Source organism: Dendrobates tinctorius, unplaced genomic scaffold, assembly GCF_039654945.1.
Source record: "Dendrobates tinctorius isolate UK_male_01 unplaced genomic scaffold, ASM3965494v1 ptg000128l, whole genome shotgun sequence".
Taxonomy (NCBI): Eukaryota; Metazoa; Chordata; class Amphibia; order Anura; family Dendrobatidae; genus Dendrobates; species Dendrobates tinctorius.
This window is the reverse complement of record NW_027361796.1, coordinates 17,582,166-17,607,157: the sequence shown is the minus strand read 5'-3', so window position 1 is coordinate 17,607,157 and position 24,992 is coordinate 17,582,166. Positions and strand designations below refer to the sequence as shown.

The window sequence follows — 24,992 nt, the reverse complement described above, 5'->3', positions numbered from 1 at the left end:
TATGACTGGAAACGCATACATTGATATTGAAACCGGAAACTTCATTGCTCTATAAATGTACTCTATAAATTCAACGAAACGCATCTTAATACTTGATGTTTTCTTCACAGAGAAGCCATTAAGCAAATGTTTGTAAAATTGCCTTTACAGAAAATTACATTGCAGTAATACTTTTAAAAACCACAAACAGTGTTCTTGCACTTGTTTTGTTCTAGTCAATTGAAAAGAATCATACAATAATCCCGAAAAAAAGTGATGTGGGTCAATAACTCAGCAGTCCCCAAAAACCCCTTGCATTCAAAACATAGAAAAACAAAGGAATTGGCATAGGAGTATCTCAATTTCGAAAATCAAGACTAACAATCTTAACTTTTACCTGTCCAAAACATATCTCAACATTCTCTACAGTAATTTCTTTCAACAGAGCAACCACTGAAGTGTCTCGGATTTATGCTTTCGAAATCAAGATGGCTAGGATTTGTATTTTATTGCATTCTTCTTAGTAATTTTAAACCCAACATCAATGTTTAGTCTTCTAAAAACAGCAATTAAAACTACAAAATATATCAGAGAACTTATTCCATAACCAATTTACTTTGTTTTTTCTGGAGAAATGTAGCTGAAAGCTCCAGAACCAACATCTCGTGTGGAGGGTAAGTCACCTTAAGTGATTGCCAGTATAGGAAATAAAATCAGCAATGTTGAAGGTGGGAATATTTTAGGCTTGTAAAAAATAAATTGGAACATTGCGGTGTTTTTTTTTTTTTGTTTTTTTTTTTATAGAGGAGAAAAGGGCATGACTTTACACAAAAGAAGCATTTCATTTAGTTAAATATCAGAACTCAACCCCTTGTTCTGGCCAGTCACAGATTCAAATTTACCTTATCACAGTCTCCATTTTTAATTTGCTTTTCAGACTTGTTTTGTTTAATTGGACTCTTCACTTCCAGGATCTAAAAACCATAACAAAATACAAAAGGATTTTTTTTTTTGTTTTCTTAACACAGCCATAAATATAATAATATATTGCATACCGTACATACACACACAAACACACATTATAATTTATATATGTTCCTGCATTTTAGGGAAAACACATTGTCAGCTTTTACATTTTAAAAATTACAAAAATGAGAATGAGAAAATGAGCAGATGTAAAAGATTGGGTACCCTGCATGGTTAGTACCTAGTAGTACCCCCCTTTTAATCCCTTAGTGACAGAGCCATTTTGCAGCTTAATGAACAGGCCAATTTTTACAATTCTGACCACTGTCACTTTATGAGGTTATAACTCTGGAACGCTTTAATGGATCCTGTTGATTCTTCTTCGTGACATATTGTACTTCAAGTTAGTGGTAAAATTTCTTCAATAAGTCTTGTGTTTATTTATGAAAAAAACGGAAATATGGCGAAAGTTTTGAAAATTTTGCCAATTTAAAACTTTAAATTTTTATGCCCTTAAATCAGAGAGATGTGTCACACAAATTTCTTGATAAATAACATTTCCCACATGTCTACTTTACATCAGCACAATATTGGAAGCAAAATTTTTCTTTGTTAGGAAGTTATAAGGGTGAAAAGTTGACCAGCGATTTCTCATTTTTACACCAAAATTTACAAAACCATTTTTTTTTTTTTTTTTATTAGGAACCACATCATATTTAAAGTCATTTTGAGGGGTGTACATGACAGAAAATACCCAAAAGTGGCACCATTCTAAAAACTAGACCCATCAAGGTGCTCAAAACCACATTCAAGAAGTTTATTAACCCTTTACGTGCTTCACAGGAACTAAAGCAATGTGGAAGGAAAAAATTAACATTTAACTTTTTTTTTTTTTTGCAAAAAATTTACTTCAGAACCAATTTTTTTTATTTTCACAAGTGTTAAAAGAGAAAATCAACCAAAAAATTTGTTGTACAATTTCTCCTGAATGCGCCCATACCCCATATGTGGGGGTAAACCATTTTTTCAGCACACGGCAGAGCTCGCAAGGGATGGAGAGCCGTTTGACTTTTTCAACGTAGAATTGGCTGGAATTGAGATCGGATGCCATGTTATGGGACCTATGCTTATGGGACCTATGGGACAAGCTATGGGACCCGCTTCAGTTTGCCTATAAGGAGAATCGTTCGGCAAACGACACTGTCAATCTGGCACTGAAGTACATTTTGGATCATACAGATGAACTGCACTCATATGTCCGGATTCTTTTCATCGACTTTAGCTCAGCGTTCAATACCATTGATCCGAATTTACTTCATAAGAAAATGGTAGCTCTTGGAGTCCCTCTTAACTTATGCTTGTGGATTTATAACTTCCTGACAGCCAGGATACAGAGTGTAAAAGTTGGACCATTCACTTCAGACACCTTGGTCACAAACATGGGGGCACCTCAGGGGTGTGTTTTGTCCCCGTTATTGTTTTCTCTCTATACGAATGATTGCATCTCTTCAGCAGACTCAGTAAAAATCTTGAAATTTGCCGATGATATGACACTGATTGGTCTCATCAGGGGAAATGCTGAAGACTTGTATCGGAGTGAGGTGGAAAGAATATGTGACTGGTGTAAAGCCAATAATCTTGTACTCAACACTAAAAAAACTGCTGAGATGGTTGTGGATTTTAGGAAAGATCAACATGAGATACTTCCAATCTACATCCATGACGAAGTGGTTCTTAGGGTCACAGAGACCAAATTCCTTGGTGTTATCATCTCTCATGATCTTAAATGGGGGAAAAATGTGGATGCTGTTATAAGAAAAGCACAACAGAGGATGTTCTTCCTGCGTCAGCTGAAAAGATATGGTTTGTCTAAGAATCTGCTGATCTTATTCTTTAATGCTGTCATCAGATCTGTGATTTGTTCCTCTCTGATAGTCTGGTATGGGGGAGCCACTGCGCATGACAAACTCCGCTTACAAAGGACTTTCAGAACAGCAGAGAGAATTATAGGTTCCCCCCTGCCTAAAATCCAGGATCTTTATGATAAGAGTATTCGATCCCAAGCATTGAAAATTTCATCCGATCCCTCTCACCCGGGACACTCCTCATTCCAACTACTCCCTTCAGGACGTCGCTTCAGAGTCCCCAAATGCAGCACCAACCGCCATATGAACAGCTTCTATCCACTCTCTGTTCAACAATTAAATCGTCATGTGTAGACTATATACTGTATCTGTCTTGTTAGATGTTACTTGTTGTATCTGTTGTTATATATTATGTTGCCTCTTTGCCACAAAGAATTCCTTGTATATATGTAATATGTACTTGGCGATAATAAATTTGATTTGATTTGATGTTGCGTTTGGAGAACCCTTAATGTGCCTAAACAGTGGAAAACTCCAACAAGTGACCCCATTTTGGAAACTAGACCCCTTAAGGAACATATCTAGATGTGTGGTGAGCACTTTGAACCTTCAAGTGATTCACAGAAGTTTATAACGTAGAGCCGTGAAAATAAAAAATCATTTTTTTTCCACAAAAATGATCTTTTCGCCCCAAAATTTTTATTTTTACAAGGGTAACAGGAGAAATCATACCCCCACAGTTGTTGTGCGATTTGTCCTGAGTACGCTGATACCCCATATGTGGGGGGGAACCACTGTTTGGGAGCATGGGAGAGCTTGGAAGGGAAGGAGTGCCATTTTCGAATGCAGACTTTGATGGAATGGTCTGCGGGCATCATGTTGCATTTGCAGAGCCCCTGATGGGCCTAAACAGTGGAAACCCCCAAACAAGTGACCCCATTTTGGAAACTAGACCCATTAAGGAACTTATCTAGAAGTGTGGTGAGCACTTGGAACCTTCAAGTGCTTCACAGAAGTTTAAAACGTAGAGCCGTGAAAATAAAAAGTCTTTTATTTCCACAAAAGTGATTTTTTAAACCCCAATTTTTAGACCCACAAAGTTGATAAATAGTGGAAACCCCTCAATTCTTGCTCCATCCCTAACCCCAACACACCCCTAACCCTAATCCCAACCCTAACTCTAATCCCAACCCTAATCCCTAATAATAATTCTAACCCTAATCCTAGTTCGCCCTAACCCTAATTCTAACCCTAGCCCAACCCCTAACCTAGCCCTAACCCTACCGGAAAACTGAAAAAAAAAATATTTTATTTCGTTATGTTGGCCTAACTAAGGGGGTGATAAACAGGGGGGAGGGGGGGTTATGTACTATTTTTTTTTATTTTGATCACTATGATAGTTTATCATAGTGATCAAAATGAATGAATGGAATCTGCCAGCCGGAGCCGGCACACTCCCGGCGGGCGCACTGCGTATGCGCCCGCCATTTTCTTCCAGATCTAAGATGGCTGCGCGACGCGGGACCACCGGGAGGGGACTCTGGACTACGGAGAGGTACTGGGGGGGGGGGGGAATCGGGGACCCTAGTTCTCTCTCCTCTGATGTGCGATCACATCAGAGGAAAGAGAAATTTAATGCAAAAATCGCGGCTTTTTTTGCGGTCGCCGTTATAGGGTTAATAACGGCGATCGCAAAAGCGGGGTCGGTAAAAACCGACCGATTCATGTTCTCTGGGGTCTCGGCTACCCCCGGCTGCCGAGACCCCGGAGAAAATCCGACGCTGGGGGGGGCGCTATTCACTTTCTCCACAGCGCCGTGAATTAGCGGCGCTGTGGTTTAAGTACATTTAATTACCGCCGTTAACAGGCGTATTGGCGGTCGCTAAGGGGTTAAAGCATCACAGCTTGTAAAAGCTTTTTGTAGCCAACCAAGTCTTTTAATTCTTGTTTTGAGTGATTTTCATCCATTCTTCCTTGGAAAATTCTACCAGTTCTGTGAGATTCCTGGGTCATCTTGCTGCTATTTTGAGGTCTAGCCACAGATTTTCAATGATGTTCAGATCAGGGGACTGTGAGGGCTATTGTAAAACCTTCAGCTTCGCCTTTTGGGGTTATCTATTGTGGATCTTGATGTGTGTTTAGGATTATCCATTTGTAGAAGTCATCTTCTTTTCAACTTCAGATTTTTTATTGATGGTATTATGTTTGCATCAAGAATTTGTTGAAATTTCATGGAATCCATTTTATCCTCTATTCGTCAAATGTTCCCCGTGCCATTGGCTGCAACACAACCCCAAAGCATGATTGATCCACCCCCCATGCTTAATGGTTGGCGAGATGTTCTTTCCTGAAATTATGTGCTCTTTTTACTCTACACACACCATTTTGTCCAAAGAGTTCCATTTTCACCTCATTAGTCTTCTTATAGCCTTATCCTGCTTTGTGATACTCCGTTATTTTCATTTTCAGAGTGCTAGGCAGCTGCTTAGAAGAACCCTTGGCTGCTGTTTTTAAGGCACAAGGTTAGAGGAGGATGGGTTTTTATAAAGCTGGGAAATTTGCATTACCTGATCTTCCTAACAATGCTAGTAAACACGCCATAACACCAACTGGCTAATTAAGGTCTGAATCCTTGGTCAAAGTTATCTGTGCCCAAACTTTTGCATTGGCCCACTTTCCTTCTTGTAATTTTTAAACTGCAAAAGATGAAAATACATATTTTTTTGGCCTAAAATACAAAGAGACTGTCACTTTAACTTTAGGCCTTCTAGAGATCATTTCATATTCAACTTGCTTAACTGTCCACAATACCAATAATTTTGACCAGAAATGCCCAAACTTTTACATTCCACTGTATCCAACTATACCCCCAACACTGAAATTGCAATACCAAGTAGCAAAGGTCATGGAATTATGTAAATCACAGTATCGATAGACATGTTAATCATATGCAAATGCTGAAAAAATGGAAGCATTTTTCAAAGCACGTAGTTTTATTCTCTATTAAATGTATTAGTGCCTCATACGAAAATAAATTAACTTAGATGCCTTGGCATGCCATTAGGGTTGATCGAATAGCTTTGGATAAGAGCCTATCCGAATTGCTATAGCGCTTACTGAATAGCTGCATTGGTAAGCTGGATACCTGGAGCGCTCCCGATGATCAGCTGACAGTCACAACACATGCATGGAGCGCCTGTTTGTTGGACTCTCCATGCATGTGTTGTGACAGTGAAACAGCCAAGACACATGCAGCTGTGGCACCGAACTCATTATCGGGAGCACTCCAGGTATCCGTGTTCCCAGTGCAGCTATTTGGTGTGCACTATAGCTATTCGGATAAGCCTTATCCGAAGATATTCACTCATCCCTACATGCCATAAGTGATATTAATATCTTAAGTGTGTATGCAAAATAGTGTGTATGCATTAATATACTCACCTGCCACCGCTTTCTCCGGGATCCAGCTCATCCAGCTCCTCTTCTCCATGACGTCACAACTCTGCAGACTCTTTGGGTCACTGTATGCTGTATGTATAGGCCGAAAGTTTATTTTACAATATAATCCTATTGAGCCTTGTTCTTGCACTCCATAGGCTTACACTGTAAAAGTCACTTCCGGGTCACACAAAGTGACGACGCCACTGAGAAGAGAAGCTGAACGGTGCTGGATCCCAGAGAAGGTGGCGGCACACGAGTATATTAATACACTCACAGTACACTACATACACATATACCTATATTTAATGGGATGACTTCTTTAAAGTTGTCTGAGGAACGTTCTGTGACACTGAACGCACTCGGGCCAATCATCAAGATCCACTGCTGGCAACTCAATTTGCAATTGCCAACCAATGATGTACCAGATCTGCTTGATGGTAGGTAAGTCTGGAGATGCCGCAAGCTATGGTTGCACTTTTAGGCCTCGTAGGCTGCTCACAGTAGTAACAGCAATAAGCAGTCTGGCAATGTCGCCTCTTGGGACACATTTTATATCATTAGCATATCTTTAACATGCCTCTTGATATCATGATTTCAATAATTCCACAACTTTTTCTTCTTGGTGTTGCAATTCAATGTTTAAGAGTGTAATCTGAAATCTAAAAGGTCTAAAACAATTTGTGTGGAGTTAGGAAAGATTCCAAAAAAGGACTATAGAACTAAACTAGCATTCATCTGCTTCCTAACTGAAGAAAAAGTTTCAAATTAAGTGGAAACATAACCACATAGAAATTGACTAGTTTATTTGCCTCCCCCACTTCTACCCATGTTAAGCCTTGAAATGAAGAGTTAAGAAAAAAACCCAAAACAGAATGTTGTAAATTCTGTCTGGTCTCTGGTGGGACTGATAAAAGCTCTTGACCTCAGGTCTTGCACTTTATGGTTTCTGCCAGACGCAGTGGAATTTACTGCTGTATTATAAAGTAACAAGTGACATTTTGACAAATCAGGCCAGAAAATCTAGCGGGAATAGGAATCAGTGATATTTTGGGCAGGCCAATTCTGACTATTTTTCCCCTTTAATGGTAACCGCTTGTGATACAAAATACTGGTAACATTATGACAATAAAAAGACAACCAATACTATATATACACATAGAAGTACAAGGAACCTTCTAAACAGCTGGTATAGAAATGATTAAGAGTTCAAGATTAATGAGTCATTTTATACCAAAGAAGCCATCAAAATTACGATATTTTTATGCAAATATAACAGTAATAAAGGATAAGAAAAGTAGTGCAGGGTGGTTTGCATGTTAATGCCCGGGCCAATTTTTACAATTCTGGCCACTGTCCCTTTATGAGGTAATAACTCTGGAACGCTTCCATGGATTGTTTTCTCGTGACATATTGTTCTTCATGTTAGTGGTAAAATTTCATTGATATAACTTGCGTTTATTTGTGAAAAAAAATTAAAATTTGGCGAAAATGTTGATAATTTCGCAATTTTCCAACTTTGAATTTTTATGCCCTTAAATCAGAGATATGGCACACAAAAAACCTAAGTAACATTTCCCACATATCTACTTTACATCAGCACAGTTTTGGAACCAAAATTTGTTTTTGTTAGGAAGTTATAAGGGTTAAAAATTGACCAGCGATTTCTCATTTTTACAACACCATTTTTTTTTTTTTTTTTGGGGACCACATCATTCGAAGTCACTTTGAGGGGTCTATATGATAGAAAATACCCAAAAGTGACACCATTCTAAAAACTGCACCCCTCTAGATGCTCAAAACCACATTCAAGAATTTCATTAACCCTTCAGGTGCTTCACAGGAATTTTTTGAATGCTTAAAAAAAAAAAAAAGAAATGAACATTAACTTTTTTTCACAAAAAAATTACTTCAGGTCCAATTTTTTTTATTTTACCAAGGGCAACAGGAGAAATTGGACTGCAAAAGTTATTGCGCTAATTGTCCTGAGCATGCTGATACCCGATATGTACGGGAGAACCACTGATTCGGCACATGGCAGAGCTCGGAAGGGAAGGAGCGCCGTTTGACTTTTTGAACGCAAAGTTGGCTGGAATTGAGATCGGTTGCCGTGTTGCATTTGGAGAGCCCCTGATGTGTCTATACAGTGGGAACCACCCAAAAGTGACCCCATTATGGAAACTAGACCCCCAAGTGCTTCAAAGAAGTTTATAACGCCCGGGCGTGAAAATAAAAAAAAAATATCATATTTTTTACACAAACATGATCTTTTAGTCCCCAATTTTTTTATTTTGCCAAGGGTAACAGAAGAAATTGGACCCCAAAAGTTATTGTCCAATTTGTCCTGAGAACACAGATACCTCAAATGTGGAAGAAAACTACTGTTTGGGCACAAGTTGGGCTCGGACGTTTTGGAATGCAGACTTTGATGGAATGATCTGTGGGTGTCATGTCGCGTTTGGAGAGCCACTGATGTGCCTAAACTGTGGAAACCCCCCACAAGTGACCCCATTTTGGAAACTAGACCCCCAAGAAACGTATCTAGATGTGTGGTGAGCACTTTGAACCCCCAAGGGCTTCACAAAAGTTTATAAAGAGCCATAAAAATATTTTTTTTTAAAATTTCCACAAAAATTATATTTTTGCCCCCAATTTTTTATTTTCCCAAGGGTAACAAGAAAAATTGGACCCCAAAAGTTGTTGTGCAATTTGTGCGGAGTAGGCTTATACCCCATATGTGGGGGTAGACCACTGTTTGAGCGCATGGCAGAGCTTGGAAGGGAAGGAGCACCGTTTGACTTTTTCAACGCAGTACTGGCTGGAATTGAGATCAGATGCCATGTCGCGTTTGGAGAGCCCCTGATGTGCGCAAATAGTGGAAACCCCCCAATTCTAACTCCAACCCTAACCCCAACACATCCCTAACCTTAATCTCAACCCTATCCATATCGGGAAAATAAAAATAAATACTTTTTTTAATTTTTTTATTATTTTTCCCTAACTAAGGGGATAACAGGGGGTTTGATTTACTATTTATAGCGGGTTTTTATGCTTGGCAGCGGTCACACACTAAAAGACTCTTTATTGCAAAAAATAGTTTTTGCATCACCACATTTCTGAGAGCTATAATTTTTCCATATTTTGACCCACAGAGTCATGTGAGATCTTATTTTTTGCGGGACGAGTTGACGTTTTTATTGGTACCATTTTTGGGCACGTGAGATTTTTTGATCGCTTTTTATACCGATTTTTGTGACACATAATGAACAAAAACCAGCATTTCATGAATTTCTTTTGAGCGGGAGGGCATTTATACCATTCCGCGTGTGGTAAAATTGATAAAGAGGTTTTATTCTTCGGGTCAGTACGATTACAGCGATACCTCATTTATATCAAAGTAGTCTTTTCTGTTTGCATTATTTTGTACTATATGGAATTTACAGTTTGAACTTCATTTTTTCTTTTAGGGGAAAAAGGCAATTTTTATGATCTCATTACATGACAATGTCATGCTTTTCTTTGAGCTGCAACAATTGGGCAGGCATTTTTTACCTTCCTTTTTATTTAAGAAAAAATGTTTTTCTAATACTTTTTTGTGTATAAACTAATAGTTTTTTTTTTTTTTTTTTTTTTACCCCTAGGAGGTTAGAAACCGCAATCTTTTGCTTTATCTCACAAAAAGAATCAGCCATGATCCGCAGCTGTCCTCTCTGTATACTCTCTTTTTCTTCTTCCCTGCCCAGGAGTTGTGGTGTGATTAGAACATGTCCCTGTACGGTCAGGCACAGCCATTACACAGCAGAGGCACATTGATAAGATTATCTCAGCACAGGAACATTTTTTTTTTTTTAAACACATCTAATTGTAGAAATTTTTATTATTCAAAGATCTGTTGATCAAAATGTTGATAAAAATTAACTTTGTATGTGGGAAACCCCTTTAAAAATTCCAGTTATCAGTAATTAAAAGTGGTGTAGCGAACAGAAATAGCTGCAGTCGTTCTATCAAGTCACATGTTAAAGAGTCAATATTTTACTTGTATGATTAAATGTCACTGCCTGATTTTAGATTTTTAAAAGCCTTAATAAGATGTTGGCCACTTTGCCTATTATAATTTCGGTAAACTGTTTGGGACATGATTCTGTGGCACTTCCATCTCAGGCATTCCTACTTTGTGACGTGCCGCCTGTTTGTTGGAGCAGCTTTCCTTACAGAATGCACAGCTCTCCTGTACTTATGACAATGGAAAAAGTGAGCAGACCTGTCTATCAGCCTCCTCCAACTGAAAGACTGCTTTCACATGTGCAACGTTTTTCGACAACGCAGGAAAGGCGGTCAAATGGAGAAAACTTTTTTAGTATAAGGAGGTACCAGCAAAGTGACCAATCATAGAGCACTTCCATAATGTGAACAGGTATGATTTCGCCCTTTAGCTGCTGTGAGCCAATGGATGACGAAGATGCAGCATGGTTGCTCAGCTGTGAGCACCATTTCCTTAACCCTATTGTCTCGACATGGCGATTTTACTTTTTTTTGGCACTTTCATTTTTTCCCTCCTCTTACTCAAATAGTTGTTTTTTTTTACTTTTTCCATCAACATTTCTACATGAAGACTTATTTTGTTGGACGAGTTGGGCTTTTGACGGTCAACTTTTATTTTATGTACTGGAAAGCAGGGGGGGGTTAAAAATTCCAAGTCCAAAAAGCGCAATTCCACAATTTGTGTGTTTTCTTATTTAAAGCGTTCATTATATGCTAAAAGTGAACCAGGCAATATGATTCTCCAGGTCATTAAGATTATGGAAAAAGCAAACATTCATATTTTATTTTTTTTTTTCTAAGTGGTGAAAACTTTTTTTTGAAAGTTTGTTAAAATGAATAGATAATAAAATGAAATGTAATTATCAAGGCATGCCCTGCTTATTGCTGTGTGACTGTTGTGTTCCTTCTGCAAGAAGGCCATTGCTACATAAAAAGGGCAGTCAGGGTACTTATGTGCAGCTCCACGAGGTCTGAAGGCACTGGCATTATGCCAATCACTTGTATTGCTGGTTAGTGGCAGGGCATCACAACGGGCCTGAAGAACAGTAATTAATGTTTATTTTTGTGAATTTTCAGATGCACGCTTCAGCACATGCAGCGCTGGACAGACAACGGACTGTACTCTTTTTTTCAGTATGTTTTTCATTTAAAAAGTTATTTATGTGGGGCATGGCTTGGCAGAGCATCAAATAATCCACAGGAACAGTGAAATGCTGCGTGAACAAAGGGGGGGGATCAGAACAATATGCACACACAGTTCAAAGGAACTTCGAAGACACTCACAGGCAGCTTTTATCTCGGAACAATGGCTAGGTTTAAGAATATGGCCGATATAGGTCTTTCTCTGACAGTTGGGACAGGACATGTTATATTGTTTCTACTTAGGGTAAATTGAATTAAAGAAGAAAAAAACTGCTTTCTATATTTGGCCTTCATTCTTCAGCACAGTCCTCAATTCTTTTCCATATTAATGTCATATTATAGATTACATTTTATTTAGATGGATGCAGTTGTGGACTCAAGTCCCTCTCTTCCAGACTATTAAAAAGTTGATTTTATTACACGCGACAGATGCAAATGTATTGTGAGTTAAAATAGCTTTTACAGCGACGCTAACTTGAATGGATCGTACGCCTTGTTCAATACAGACAAATCTAACGTTATTCCGTAAACTAAAACCCAGACAAACAGAAATGGTAATGTGTCGTGGGCCTGCAGGAGCAATACATGGGTAACGTGCCACAGCGCGGAGAGCGGCTATTAGCGCTGTTAGGTATACAAGCAGGGTGAGCCTGCTGCTATAGCAGCAGTGGTTAATGATGGCAGCATTGTATCCCTGTGAGAAGCCAAATCGGCACTGCGTATTATGCGCCCTGTGTAAAGAACAGTGTGTGGGCAGCTCATACACTACTATGCCCATTGTAAGGTTAACAGATTTGCAGCCGTATCAAGAACTTGATGTGGTGTGGAAAAAAACAAGACAAAAGCGAGTGTAGGTAGTTTAATACCGAGGAATGGAAAACACATGCTATACAGTATCATTAGCATAACACAATCCAAGAAAAAAAAACTACATTCTTTCAGACCCTTTGAAAAATTAAGGCAGCAAGATTTCTGGACATGATGGGAAAATTGCTCCACTTTTCACCTTTTCCAGAGTTTTTGCGGCATTTTTAGGACTACAGTATTTAGATTTGGAGACCCAATAAGAACAGCGATGATGATGTCTATAAAACGCTGAGGAATTAATGGCGGTATATAAGCGAGTAACATAAATAAAAATAAATGAAGACTATATGCCATTGCTTACCTGACTGTTGTTAGTTTTTAGCAAGGTTGAAGGCTCGTTCCGCAATGGTGATGAAACAGAACTGCTTTCACTATTGCTCCCATCGCTGAGACTGATTCTGGAAACCAAGATAACAGGTAACATAAGCTAAAGCTCTGAAGGTATGCAAGCTATTAAAATATTCCTATATTTCTAAAGATAAGACCAAGAACCTCACAACTGGTTTTAGATGACTCGTTTCCATGCTTAGGGTTTCAACTTAATTTGTCGTGTATCCCCTGATGAAACTGCACAGCGCAACACGTGGTGTCTCTCTCCCTGCATTTCCTGACCCTCCTCCACCAACTTGGCAGTATCGGCTTATCATTCTTTAGTAATTATTTTTGGTATTTGGTTGGAAACATGCATTGTTGGTTTTTGATCTCTATTTAGTGTGCCACATTTAATAATTATATATTAAGGTTTTTTTTTCCCTTTTTGTAACGTCTTTACTATTGTGCCATTTTGGCCCTTTATTAACCAGGCATTTGAGGTATTAGAGTTAAAAGATCTGAGTGTGTTTTAGAGAAACGTTATACAGGTTACTTCCTTTAACCATATCGAGGGGTTTGTTTATGAGTATTTTAAAGGGAACCTGACAGCTGATACTTGTAGCCCGATCCACTGCTGGCTGGATTTCAGCCTGGTATGTCTGACTCTGAAATGCTACAGCGCTTCAGAGAAAAACATTCCTTAAAAGCTGCCTGGGACAGAGCCATGCTGGAGACTACAGTAGTCCCTGGCTGAATCTCCCTGACCACTTCCCTTGATTGACAGGCCTCTCCCTCCTTGCACGTATAGAGACCTGTCAGTAAGGCTAGTTTCACATTAGTGTTTACGGCCGCAGCGTTGGGCTGTGCACGGCCGCCGCTAAGCCCTGCCCCCTGCCACGCCTCCGCCGGTAGCTCCGCCTACGTCCTGCATCCCCTATCTTTAGCACTGGGGACGCAGGCCGTGCGCAGTATGCGTTTGGCGGCGCATGCGCTAATGTGAAACTAGCCTTATTGGCAGTGAGAAAAGTCCATCAGGAATCGCTGAAATAATACAGTCATGATAGGATAGCTGCTGCTCGCGGTTCAAGCATCTAATATCTGCTGTCAGGTTCTCCTTAAATGAACACTGTTGATTCAAATTGAAGAAATATCTTACATTTCATGTATTTGCTTATTCTCTTGATACATGCAGGTTGCATCAGACACTGCATTGTATGAGATCAGCCAGGTATGTTTGACGCTGAGACACCTGAGCAATTCAGAGAAAAACATACGTCAAAAGCCACCAGGGACCAAGCTGCACAGGAGACTAGTCGGCCAGGCGGATCCCAGAGGCTTCTCCTCGCCCGCTGCTAGTGACTCTCAGGTTTCTCCCTATACATGCACGGAGGGATAGACCTGTCACACAAGGGGAGAGGGCAGCGTGTCAAACATACCTGGCTGAAAGCATTCCACCAGTGCCCGATACATGCTGCCCGTGGATTACATAGTATGTATTAGCGGTCAGGATAATGGTCGTTAATCTGTGCCTTATTTTTTATATATACGTTATATATATATATATATATATATATATATATATATATATATATATATATATATATATATATATATTTTTTTTTTTTTTTATTATATTTGTGGGTGTTCACAAATTTCTTTTTTTCTTTGTATATGAATCCGTTTTTTGTCTATAGTAAACATTGAGATGTACAGATTGCATCACGCCTGGCCTTTTTTTTTGGAATAGCAGTACCCATTTCCACCCTTCTCTTTATTCTGTAAATAAAGACGCCAAGTAACATAAGCTAAGGGTCAGAAAGCACATTAGAAATGAATATGTTCCTATACTAATACAAAAGATAGACCAAGAACTTCACTAATGGTTCTGACTGATTCAGGTCTGCGTTTAGAGTTTAAACTAAATTGGTGCCGTGTCTGTTCATGAACCCACAGCCATTATTATTTCACAATTTAATGCTTTCTTTCACGCAATACACAAATAAACGTGATTTCAATAAATTAAAAGGATTTTAAACATTTCCATCTGGTTACCAGAGCGCTGTCTCACTTCCTAAATCTGAGGACTAGAGATAAATTATTTATTTCCATCATGTCCATAAAGATGGGTTCCTTCTTTGCTACTTACAAGCATAAACTATGGACAGAAAATGTCTGCACAGTACAACCTAACAGTCTATTATTTACTTACTACTGTTCGGTGATTGGTAATGGTCAAGACACAAAAAAGCTAGCTTATAAAATCACAGAAATTTACTACATATAAACAAAAATAGACACTGCAAAAAAACACTACAGAAAATCTGTCAGTATCAGCAACTGTCCTAATCCATCTATAAGGGCATGTGGGTCATACAAAGATTAATAACAGCATACCTTGATATCTTTGATCTGATGTCTTATTCCTCAGAAGTCCACATTATTCTTATATGTAAATAATCTGATCAGGACTATGGGTCGGACACTAAATGCATGACAATCTACCTCTACAGCTTATTATTTTACATAAAAGGAGGAGTTACCAGTGTGAGACATGTAATGACTAACAGTCTGCTCTCCTGATCTCATTGCAGAGCTGTGTCTGATTATAACTGACATATCTGCAGATTCCTCTCAGCTTCCAGTTCAACGGCAGACAGGGCTGCAATATTGTTTTTATCAGATACAATTCTATAAAATTCTACTATATTATGATAGTTACATGTCTAAGGCTAGTTTCACACTAGCGTTTTTTTGCACTGCGTTTTTGCGCAGTGCAAACGCATATAAAAAACGCATCATGCATTTTGTATGCGTTTGCTGCTTTTTTGCGCATGTGTTTTAACCATTTTTTAGCGACTTTTACTCTTAAAACGCATGCGGTTTTAAACGCAGACGTGCTCACGTCCATGCGCACATCTGCGTTCCCATAGACTGTAATGCGTTTTTTTGAAACAGGTCGGATGGACCAAAAATGCAACAGGTAGCGTCCGGCGCGCTTGGGCGCACACTGCAGAAAACCGCATGCGCACGTAAAACGCGTACAAACGCGTGCAAACGCTAGACCATGCGCACCCATGTTAAAGATAGGGGAAAAGGATGTATGCGCAAAAACGCAGCGCAAAAAAACGCTAGTGTGAAACGAGCCTTAAATTGGCAATTCCCCCAGGCCTCTATATGGGTGATATATAAGGTCTAAGTATGTATCTTAAAGAAGTAAATACAAACTCGACCTACCGTATTTTTCGGATTAAGAGACACACTTTACCAAAAATTTTGTGGGAAAATGTGGGTGCATCTTAAAATCCAAATTATAGCTACAATGCAGCATACTGGCTGCTGTGGAGTGGGGTCCCAGGTTTGCTGCTGCCGGAAGCTTCAGGCAGAGGTGGCATTAGTCGGGCGATGGCTGCGGGCCCCAGGCTGGTACGACGAGGTATATTTTGTGTCAGCCAGGAGCCCTGTACTTTCCATACTGTTCTGTGAGGTGGACTTCTATAAATGGCCGCTGCCAACTCCAGAGATCTCAATTGCACAAGCCCCGTCTCCGGCGGCCATTATCCCGGAATCCACCGCATTAGAAAGTATGGAAGGTGTGGGGCTCCGGGCTGTCACAAAACGTTTAAGCCAGTGTCAAAAGGCAGAGACATGGTCGATGACGTAAATATAAGTCATCGGTCGTGAAGGGGTTAAAGGCAATCTGTCACCCCATTTGAGCATTTTTACCTAATATGGGATTTAAGGTTGTATAAAGCTGAACCTGCTTGCCTCCGTGAATATGCCTTGTTCATTAAAAATCATCTGTTTTCGTTTTAATCTTCCAGGCTATGGAGCATATGCTGCACGGAAGATAAGACTGCCTCCTCGCTCATTATACTAGATTTCTCCTTCCCCTCTTCCCTTTGATATCAGGTGCGAGGCCATAAATCCTGTGCATTCTGCCTGCAGTCTCTCCTGTGCACTGTTCGTCCATTCTCAAGGCAGTTACGTTAATAATGTTCTTGTGCACAGGTGCCAGAGTCAAAAGTTTGAAGTCGGGTGTGCACTGGGACCAGAAGTGACAGTGACTCTATGCAATCTGTATGTCAATATTAGCTAAAAAAATGCTCAAATGGGGCGACAGATAACCTTTAATGGGCTGCATGGGCTTTTCCCTTGTTAATCCATCATCAGTTAAGCATTAAAAGGTCTGCAGCTGATTCAAGGTGTGGCGTTTGCATTTGAAAAAAAAAAAAAAAGACAAAATCCATCCGAGAAATATCAGAAATGTTAGGAGTGACCAGAAAAAAAAAAATGCACTGGTGAGCTTGGGTGCTAAAAAAGTCCTGGATGTCCACGGAAAACAACAGTGGTGGACGATTGCAGAAGAAACTTTTGCGGATTTTGTGCGTTTTTTTGTGCAGATTTACTGCGAATTCTTTGCGGATTGGCATGCGTTTTTATCCCTGCGGATTTCTATAATGGAATGGGTGTAAGAACGCATGCGGATCCGCAAAAAAAAATTTGACATGCTGCTTAAAATAAACCGCTGCGGATTCCGTGCGGAATTTTCCGCAGCATGTGCACAGCAATTTTTTTTTCTCCATTATTTTACATTGTACTGTAAATCACTTGCGAATCTGCAGCGATTCTGCGTGGAAAATCCGCTGCGGATCCGCAGCAAATCTGCAACATGTGCACATACCCTAAGTCTACCATAAAGAGAAGACTTCATGACAGCAAACACAGAAAATTCACCACAAGGTGCAATCTATTAATCAGTCTTAAAAATAGAAAGGCCAGATTAGGCTTTGCCAAAAACCATCTACACTGTGTTCCAAATTATTATGCAAATGATATTTTTCTATGATTTTCCTAAATAGTCGGTACAAATGACAGTCAGTCTAATAAAAGTCATCACCCGTTACCCGAGTATACATCAAATTTTATTGAAGAAACCTCCCAATGATAACAGTATAATCTCCAAAATGAATAAAAACTCAAATTGCACTGTTCCAAATTATTAGGCACAGTAGAATTTCTAAACATTTGATCTGTTTTAAAGAACTGAAAATGCTCATTTGTGGAATTTGCTGCATTAGGAGGATACATTCACTGAACAAAAAAGCTATTTAACTCCAAAACATCCTAACTGGCCAAGTTACATGTTAACATAGGAACCCTTCTTTGACATCACCTTCACAGTTCTTGCATCCATTGAACTTTGGAGTTTTTGGAGAGTTTCTGCTTGGATTTCTTTGCATGAAGTCGGAATAGCCTCCCAGAGCTGCTGTTTTGATGTGAACTGCCTCCCTCATAGATCTTTTTGCTTGATGATACTCCAAAGGTTCTCTACAGGGTTGAGGTCAGGGGAAGATGGTGGCCACACCATGAGTTTATCTCCTTTTATGCCTGTAGCAGTCAATGACTCAGAGGTATTCTTTGCAGCATGAGATGGTGCATTGTCATGCATGAAGAGGATTTTGCTCCTGAAGGCACATTTCTGCTTTTTATACCATGGAAGACAGCTGTCAGTCAGAAACTCTATATACTTTGCAGAGGTCATTTTCACACCTTCAGGAACCTTAAAGAGCCCTACTAGCTGTTTCCCCATGATTCCGGCCCAAAACATGACTCCTCCTCCTCCTTGCTGAAGTCGCAGCCTTGTTGGGACATAGTGGCCATCCACCAACCATCCATCTGGATCATGGGTTGCTCGACACTCATCAGTAAACAAGACTGTATGAAAAATAGTCTTCATGTATGTCTGGACCCACTGCTACAATTTCTGCTTGTGAACACTTTTTAGGGGTGGCCGAATAGTAGGTTTATGCACCCCAGCAAGCCTTTGAAGGATCATACACCATGAGGTTCGAGGGACTCCAGAGGCACCAGCAGCTTTAAATATCTGTTTGCTGGTTTGTAATGGCTTTTTAGCAGCTGCTCTCTTAATCCGATGAACTTGCCTGGCAGAAACCTTCCTCATTCCTCATTCAAACATGTTTGTGCTCAGAATCAACCACAAATCTCCTAACAGTACGATGGGCACATTTAAATTTTTGGGAAATATCTAATGTTTTCATCTCTTGACCAAGGCATTGCACTATTTGATGCTTTTCAGCAGCAGAGAGATCCTTTTTCTTTGCTAAATTCCTTGAAACCTGTGCCCTGCTTAATAATGTGGAACATCATTCTTAAGTAGTTTTCCTTTAATTGGGCTCACCTGGTAAACTAACTATCACAGGAATTTGAGATTGAATTCAGTGATCCAAAGAGCCCTGATACACAATACCATCTAGGAGTTTATTTGAAAAACAAAAAATTACATCTTTATGACACTTAAATCCAATTTGCATAATAATTTGGAACGCAGTGTAAAGAAGCCAGCCTACTTCTGGAAAAGCACTGTTTGGACAGATTGATGGCATGGGCATGCATGGCTTCCAATAGCACTGGGTCACTAGTGTTTATTGATGATGTGACTGAAGAGAGAAGCAGCAGGATGAATTCTGAAGTGTACAGGGCGATACTTTCTGCTCAGATTCAACCAAATGCAGCAAGGTTGATTGGACGGCGATTCACAGCGCAGATGAACAATGATTTAAAACACACTGCAAGAGCAACCCAGGAGTTTTTTAAAGCAAAGAAGTGGAATATTCTGCAATGGTTAAAACAATCATGAGATCTCAACCTGTAGACAGCTGAAGCAAAGGCTTAGCAAAAGGAGAAAACCCAGCGTTTGGTGACGTCCATGGCTTCCAGACTTCAGGCAGTCATTGATGGAAAAGGAGTCTCTACAAAGTATTAAAAATGCACAATTTGCTTAAGATAAAGTTAATCTGTCCAATTACTCCCTACTTAGCGCCCATGAAACGAAGAGACATTTTTTAGAAAATCGATTGCAATTCCTAAACATTTCATAAGATATTTTTGTTCAACCCCTTTAATTAAACCTGAAAGTCTACAATTCAATTGCATCTCAGTCGTTTCATTTTAAATGCAAAATAGTGGCATGCAGAGCTCAAATCACGAAGATTCGGTCACTGTCCAAATATTTCTGGACCCAACTATACATACCTTATATTTCTGAGAGGAAAATGCAGTAGTCATGCGGTGGTAAACGACAATACTAAGACCACACAATTTTTTTAACACCCTTAATAGTTTGTAACAAATATACCAAAAGTCAATTACAACTACATATGATGCAGGTAGAAAAATTAATGACATGTACTAACATACCTGCGTGCCCGGCTTCCTCCATGCATGTGGATAGTCCTCTCATTTTCAGAATCATTGTCTTCTGCATCATCTGATTCATCCTCATTGTCATCAGAATGTAAGTCCTTCATTATGGACCTCAGAGAGCCTGGACAAGACATAAGGAAACCTGAGAAAATTAACATTCCAGTCGACACGTGTAACGGAGAGAAATGATTAGATTTCTACAGTGTGCTTAACATATTTGTTGCTTCTTGTTGATTGATAATAAAAAAAAATAATCAAATCTCATTAAAATGGCAGAGGAAAAAGCGAAAGTAATAGTATCTATGTGAATATATATACAGTATATATATGAGATCCCTTGCTGGTTTTGTAAGTTTGCCCACTGACAAAAACATGAACAGTCAATAATTTTAAGGGTAGGTCAATTTTAACATTGAGAGATAGAATATCAAAAATAAAATTCAGAAAATCACATTGTATAAGTTATATAAATTTATTTGCCTTTTGCAGTGAGAAATAAGTATTTGATCCCTCTGGCACACAAGACTTGATACTTGGTGGCAAAACCCTTGTTGGCAAGCACAGCATTCAGATGTTGTTTGTAGTTGATGATGAGTTTTGCGCACATGTCAGGAGGAATTTTGGTCCACTCCTCTTTGCAGATCATCTCTAAATCATTAAGATTTTGAGGCTGTCGCTCAGAGGTTTAACTCCATCCATAAGATTTCTATGGGATTAAGGTCTGGAGACTGGCTAGGCCACTCCATGACCTTAATGTGCTTCTTTTTGAGCTACTGCTTTGTTACGTTGGCTGTATGTTTTGGGTCACTGTCTTTCTGGAAGACTCAGCCACGACCCATTTTAATGTCCTGGTGGAGAGAAGAAGGTTGTCACTCAGGATCTTACGTACATGGCTTCATCCATTCTCCCACTTATGCAGCGAAGTAGTCCTGTGCCCTTAGCAAAGAAACACCCCCAAAACAATGTTTCCACCTCCATGCTTGACAGTGGGTACGGTGTTCTTTGGGTCATAGGCAGCATTTCTCTTTCTACAAACACGGCGAGTTGCGTTAATGCCAAAGACCTCAATTTTTGTCTCATCTGACCACAGCACCTTCTCCCAATCACTCACAGAATCATCCAGGTGTTCATTGGCGAACTTCAGATGGACCTGCACAGGCGTCTTCTTGAGCAGGGGGACCTTGAGGGCACTGCAGGATTTTAAACCTTTACGGTGTAATATGTTACCAATGGTTTTCTTGGTGACAGTGGTCCCAGCTGCCTTGAGATCATTAACAAATCCCCCCGTGTTTTAAGGCTGATCTCTCACCTTCCTCATGATCAAGGATACCCCCCCAAAAGATGAGATTTTGCATGGTGCCCCAGATTGATGTCAATTGTCATTTTTTATTTCTCCCAATTTCTTAATATTGTACCAACTGGTGTCTCCTTCTCACCCAGTGTCTTTCTTATGGTTTTGTAGCCCATTCCAGCTTTGTGTAGGTCCTTGATATTGTCCCTGACATCCTTCTAAATATATATATATATATATATATATATATATATATATATATATATTATATTATATATAGCTGCCACTACCAAGAGTTCTAACACCTTTAAAAGTTGATATCAGTATTTGGACCTTTGGGACAATCATAGAATCTTTAATCTGTGAGCAGTGCGTGTTATTCAGCAGCCTAACCAGTTACAAATTGACAGAAAAAACAAGCTTTCCAAAAAACGTGGCTGCCTCCTGCAGACATATGTCAGGCGGGGTGAAGAATTGTTGTTGCAGTGTTTTGGCGTGCCTACGATTACTCTAGTGTTAACATAACCTTCAACTTCACTGTTCAATTCTCAGTCATCAACTAAATTGGGCAATTTATTTTTTGATTCTTCTTTTCTGCAAGCTCCTATTACTTAAGAAGAGAAATTTCTATTTTGAATGTCAATTGACAAAATGGTGAACTTTAATGTTAGAAAGACGTGTACTCATATGTTACAATAATTGGTTGCTTTTTTGATTGCTAAGAACAAGGGTTCTATTCACATACGTATATCTTTCAGTCATGTCTGCCTAATGGAGGCCTTGGTCTATGGGTATATAACATGGACAAATTATCATTTTTAGGTCATGATTAAAGGGACAAACAGCAGCAAACAAGCTTATTCTTACTATTTACCAGTGTCTGAATTGCAACAAGAAAAGTTGCACCAAAACATCAATAACTTTGATAAATTTTACACAATTCTTACCTTATCTTTAGCATAAAATATGGTAACCAGTTCTCTAAGGATAAGTTTCCACGGGCAGAAACCGGCAATGCTTTGGAAGCAGCGCATGTCCGCTCCATCCAAAGCGCTGCCGGCTTTTGAACGCCAGTGATTCCGCCTGTGTTCATTGAACCGTGCGAAATCACCGCGTCCTATACATTGGATGGTGATATTTATCTCGCGGAGACTGAGCGTCTCCTCAAGATAAATAGACATGCTGCGGTCTATTCAGACGCGCCGCATGTGTGTCTCCGCAGGGAAGCCGGATGTGTCCCTGCACGCATAGTGGAGATGCAGGGAAGCGACTGAAGGGCCATCCTCATGTGACATCAAAACGTCACAGGAAGAACAAAAAAAAAAAAAAAAAAACCCAAACAAATTATATAAAAAATTTTGCAGGATAGCAAGATCAGTAGGGAATTTTAAAATAAAGCCAATAATAAATGTGCATTCCAAAAAAAGGCAGCACTCCATAGTAACTTTTTTCAAAGTGGTAGGTGAGTTTTTATTCAGCCCACATATCAAGGCAACGTTTCGGCTCAGTTGCGTTTGTGAAAAAAACGGAAATTTGGCAAAAATTTGGCAAAAATTTTGAAAATTTCGCAATTTTCCAACTTTGAATTTTTATGCCGTTAAATCAGAGATATAGCACACAAAAAACTTAATAAGTAACATTTCCCACATATTTACTTTACATCAGCACAATTTTGGAACCCAAATTTTTTTTTCTTAGGAAGTTATAAGGGTTAAAAGTTGACCAGCGATTTCTCATTTTTGCAACACCATTTTATTTTTACAGACCACATCACATTTGAAGCCACTTTGAGGGGTCTATATGATAGAAAATACCCAAAAGTGACAGCATTCTAAAAACTGCACCCCTTAAGGTGCTCAAAACCACATTCAAGAAGTTTATTAACCCTTCAGGTGCGTCACAGGAATTTTTTGAACATTTAAAAAAAATGAACATTTAACTTTTTCACAAAAAAAATACTTCAGGTTCAATTTTTTTTTATTTTACCAAGGGTAACAGGAGAAGTTGGACTGCAAAACTTATTGTGCAGTTTGTCCTGAGTACGCTGATACCTGATATGTGGGGGGGAACCACTGTTTCGGCGCATGACAGAGCATGGAAAGCCCCTGATGTACCTAAACAGTGGAAACCCCCCTCAAGTGACCCCATTTTGAAAACTAGACCCCCCCAAGGATCTTATCTAGATATGTGGTGAGAACTTTGAAGCCCCAGGGGCTTCACAGAAGTTTATAACGTACAGCTGTACAATTAAAAAATCATATTTTTTCCACAAAAATGATCTTTTCACCCCCAATTTTTATTTTCCCAAGGGTAACAGGACCCTAAAGGTTATTGTGCAATTTGTCCTGAGTACGCTGATACCCCATATGTGGGTGTAAACGACTATTTGGGCGCATGGCAGAGCTCAGAAGGGAAGCAGCGCCATTTGACTTTTTTGGCTGGAATTGAGATCGGACACCATGTCGCGAGTGGAAAACCCCTGATGTACCAAAACAGTGAAAACCCCCCACAAATTACACCATTTTGGAAACTAGACCCCCCAAGGAACTTATCTAGATGTGTGGTGAGCACTTTAAACCCCCCAGTGCTTCACAGAAGTTTAACGCCCGGGCGTGAAAATAAAAAAATCGTATTTTTTCCACAAACATGATCTTTTAGTCACCAATTTTTTTATTTTCCCAAGGGTACCAGGAGAAATTGGACCCCAAAAGTTGTTGTCCAATTTGTCCTGAGTACGCTGATACACCATATGTGGGAGAAAACTACTGTATGGGCACACGTCGGGGCTCGGAAGGGAAGTAGTGACGTTTTGGAATGCAGACTTTGATGGAGTGCTCTGCGGGTGTCATGTTGCTTTTGGAGAGCCCCGAATGTACCTAAACAGTGGAAACCCCCATAAGTGAAACCATTTTGAAAACTAGACCCCCTAAGGAACTTATCTAGATGTGTGGTGAGCACTTTGAACCCCCAAGGGCTTCACAGAAGTTTATAATGCCCGGGCATGAAAATAAAAAAATCATTTTTTTCCACAAAAATGATATTTTTGCCCCCAAATTTTTTATTTTCCTAAGGGTAACAGGAGAAATTGGACCCCAAAAGTTGTTTTGCAATTTGTCCTGAGTACGCTGATACCCTACATATGGGGGTAAAACACTGTTTGGGCGCATGGCAGAGCTTGGAAGGGAAGGAGCACCATTTTAGAATTTTGGATAACTAGAGGCGGAAGACCTGTGAAGACTCAGACGTCAAGGTTAGATTTCAGAAAGGCAGATATTAAGGGATTCAGAAAGAGAATTGGAGGGATCCAATGGCTGGATATCCTTAAAGACAAAAATGTCCAGGAAGGATGGGAAATCTTGAAAAATGAAATTCTCAAAGCACAGTTGCTAACAATTCCGAAAAGAGGGAAGAATAGGAAGCATTTAAGGAAGACAGGATGGATGAACACAGAACTTAAGCACATGCTAAAAAGGAAGAAAAAAAATGTTTATAAAATGGAAAGAGGGAGGCATATCTAAAGAAGAATATAATGCTGTCTGCAGAACCTGCAGGGCACAAATCAGATTAGCTAAAGCTGAAAATGAATTGAGGCTTGCAAGAGATGTCAAAAGCAATAATAAAGGATTTTGGGGATATGTCAAAAGTAAAAGAAAAGTCAAAGATGCTATAGGATTTTTACAGGATGAAAATGATGAAATGGTAAGACAGGATGTAGAGAAGGCTGAACTTTTAAATTCCTATTTTGCATCTGTTTTCTCTCAGAAAGGAAATGTAACATCAACTGTTCTTCACTGTCCTATTAAGGGAATAGAAGAGTCCAGGATATCTATAAACAGAAAGATAGTGAGGAAACACTTAGCTAACCT

General features: G+C 39.5%; 1 protein-coding gene across 5 annotated transcripts in view; it reads right to left on the bottom strand.

Annotated features, from left to right (window-relative positions):
- MLLT3 (MLLT3 super elongation complex subunit) overlaps positions 1–24,992 on the bottom strand; it is a 389,891-nt gene that overhangs the window by 48,268 nt on the left and 316,631 nt on the right. For 4 of the 5 annotated variants that reach the window (XM_073542701.1, XM_073542697.1, XM_073542698.1 and 1 more), the window contains 3 exons: positions 19,830–19,977; positions 12,601–12,697; positions 882–953 (listed from right to left, as the gene is read on the bottom strand). In XM_073542701.1, coding sequence (XP_073398802.1) covers positions 882–953; positions 12,601–12,697; positions 19,830–19,977 — 317 coding nt within the window. The remainder of the gene's footprint in view (positions 1–881; positions 954–12,600; positions 12,698–19,829; positions 19,978–24,992) is intronic. The other variant, XM_073542699.1, reaches the window with a different exon arrangement.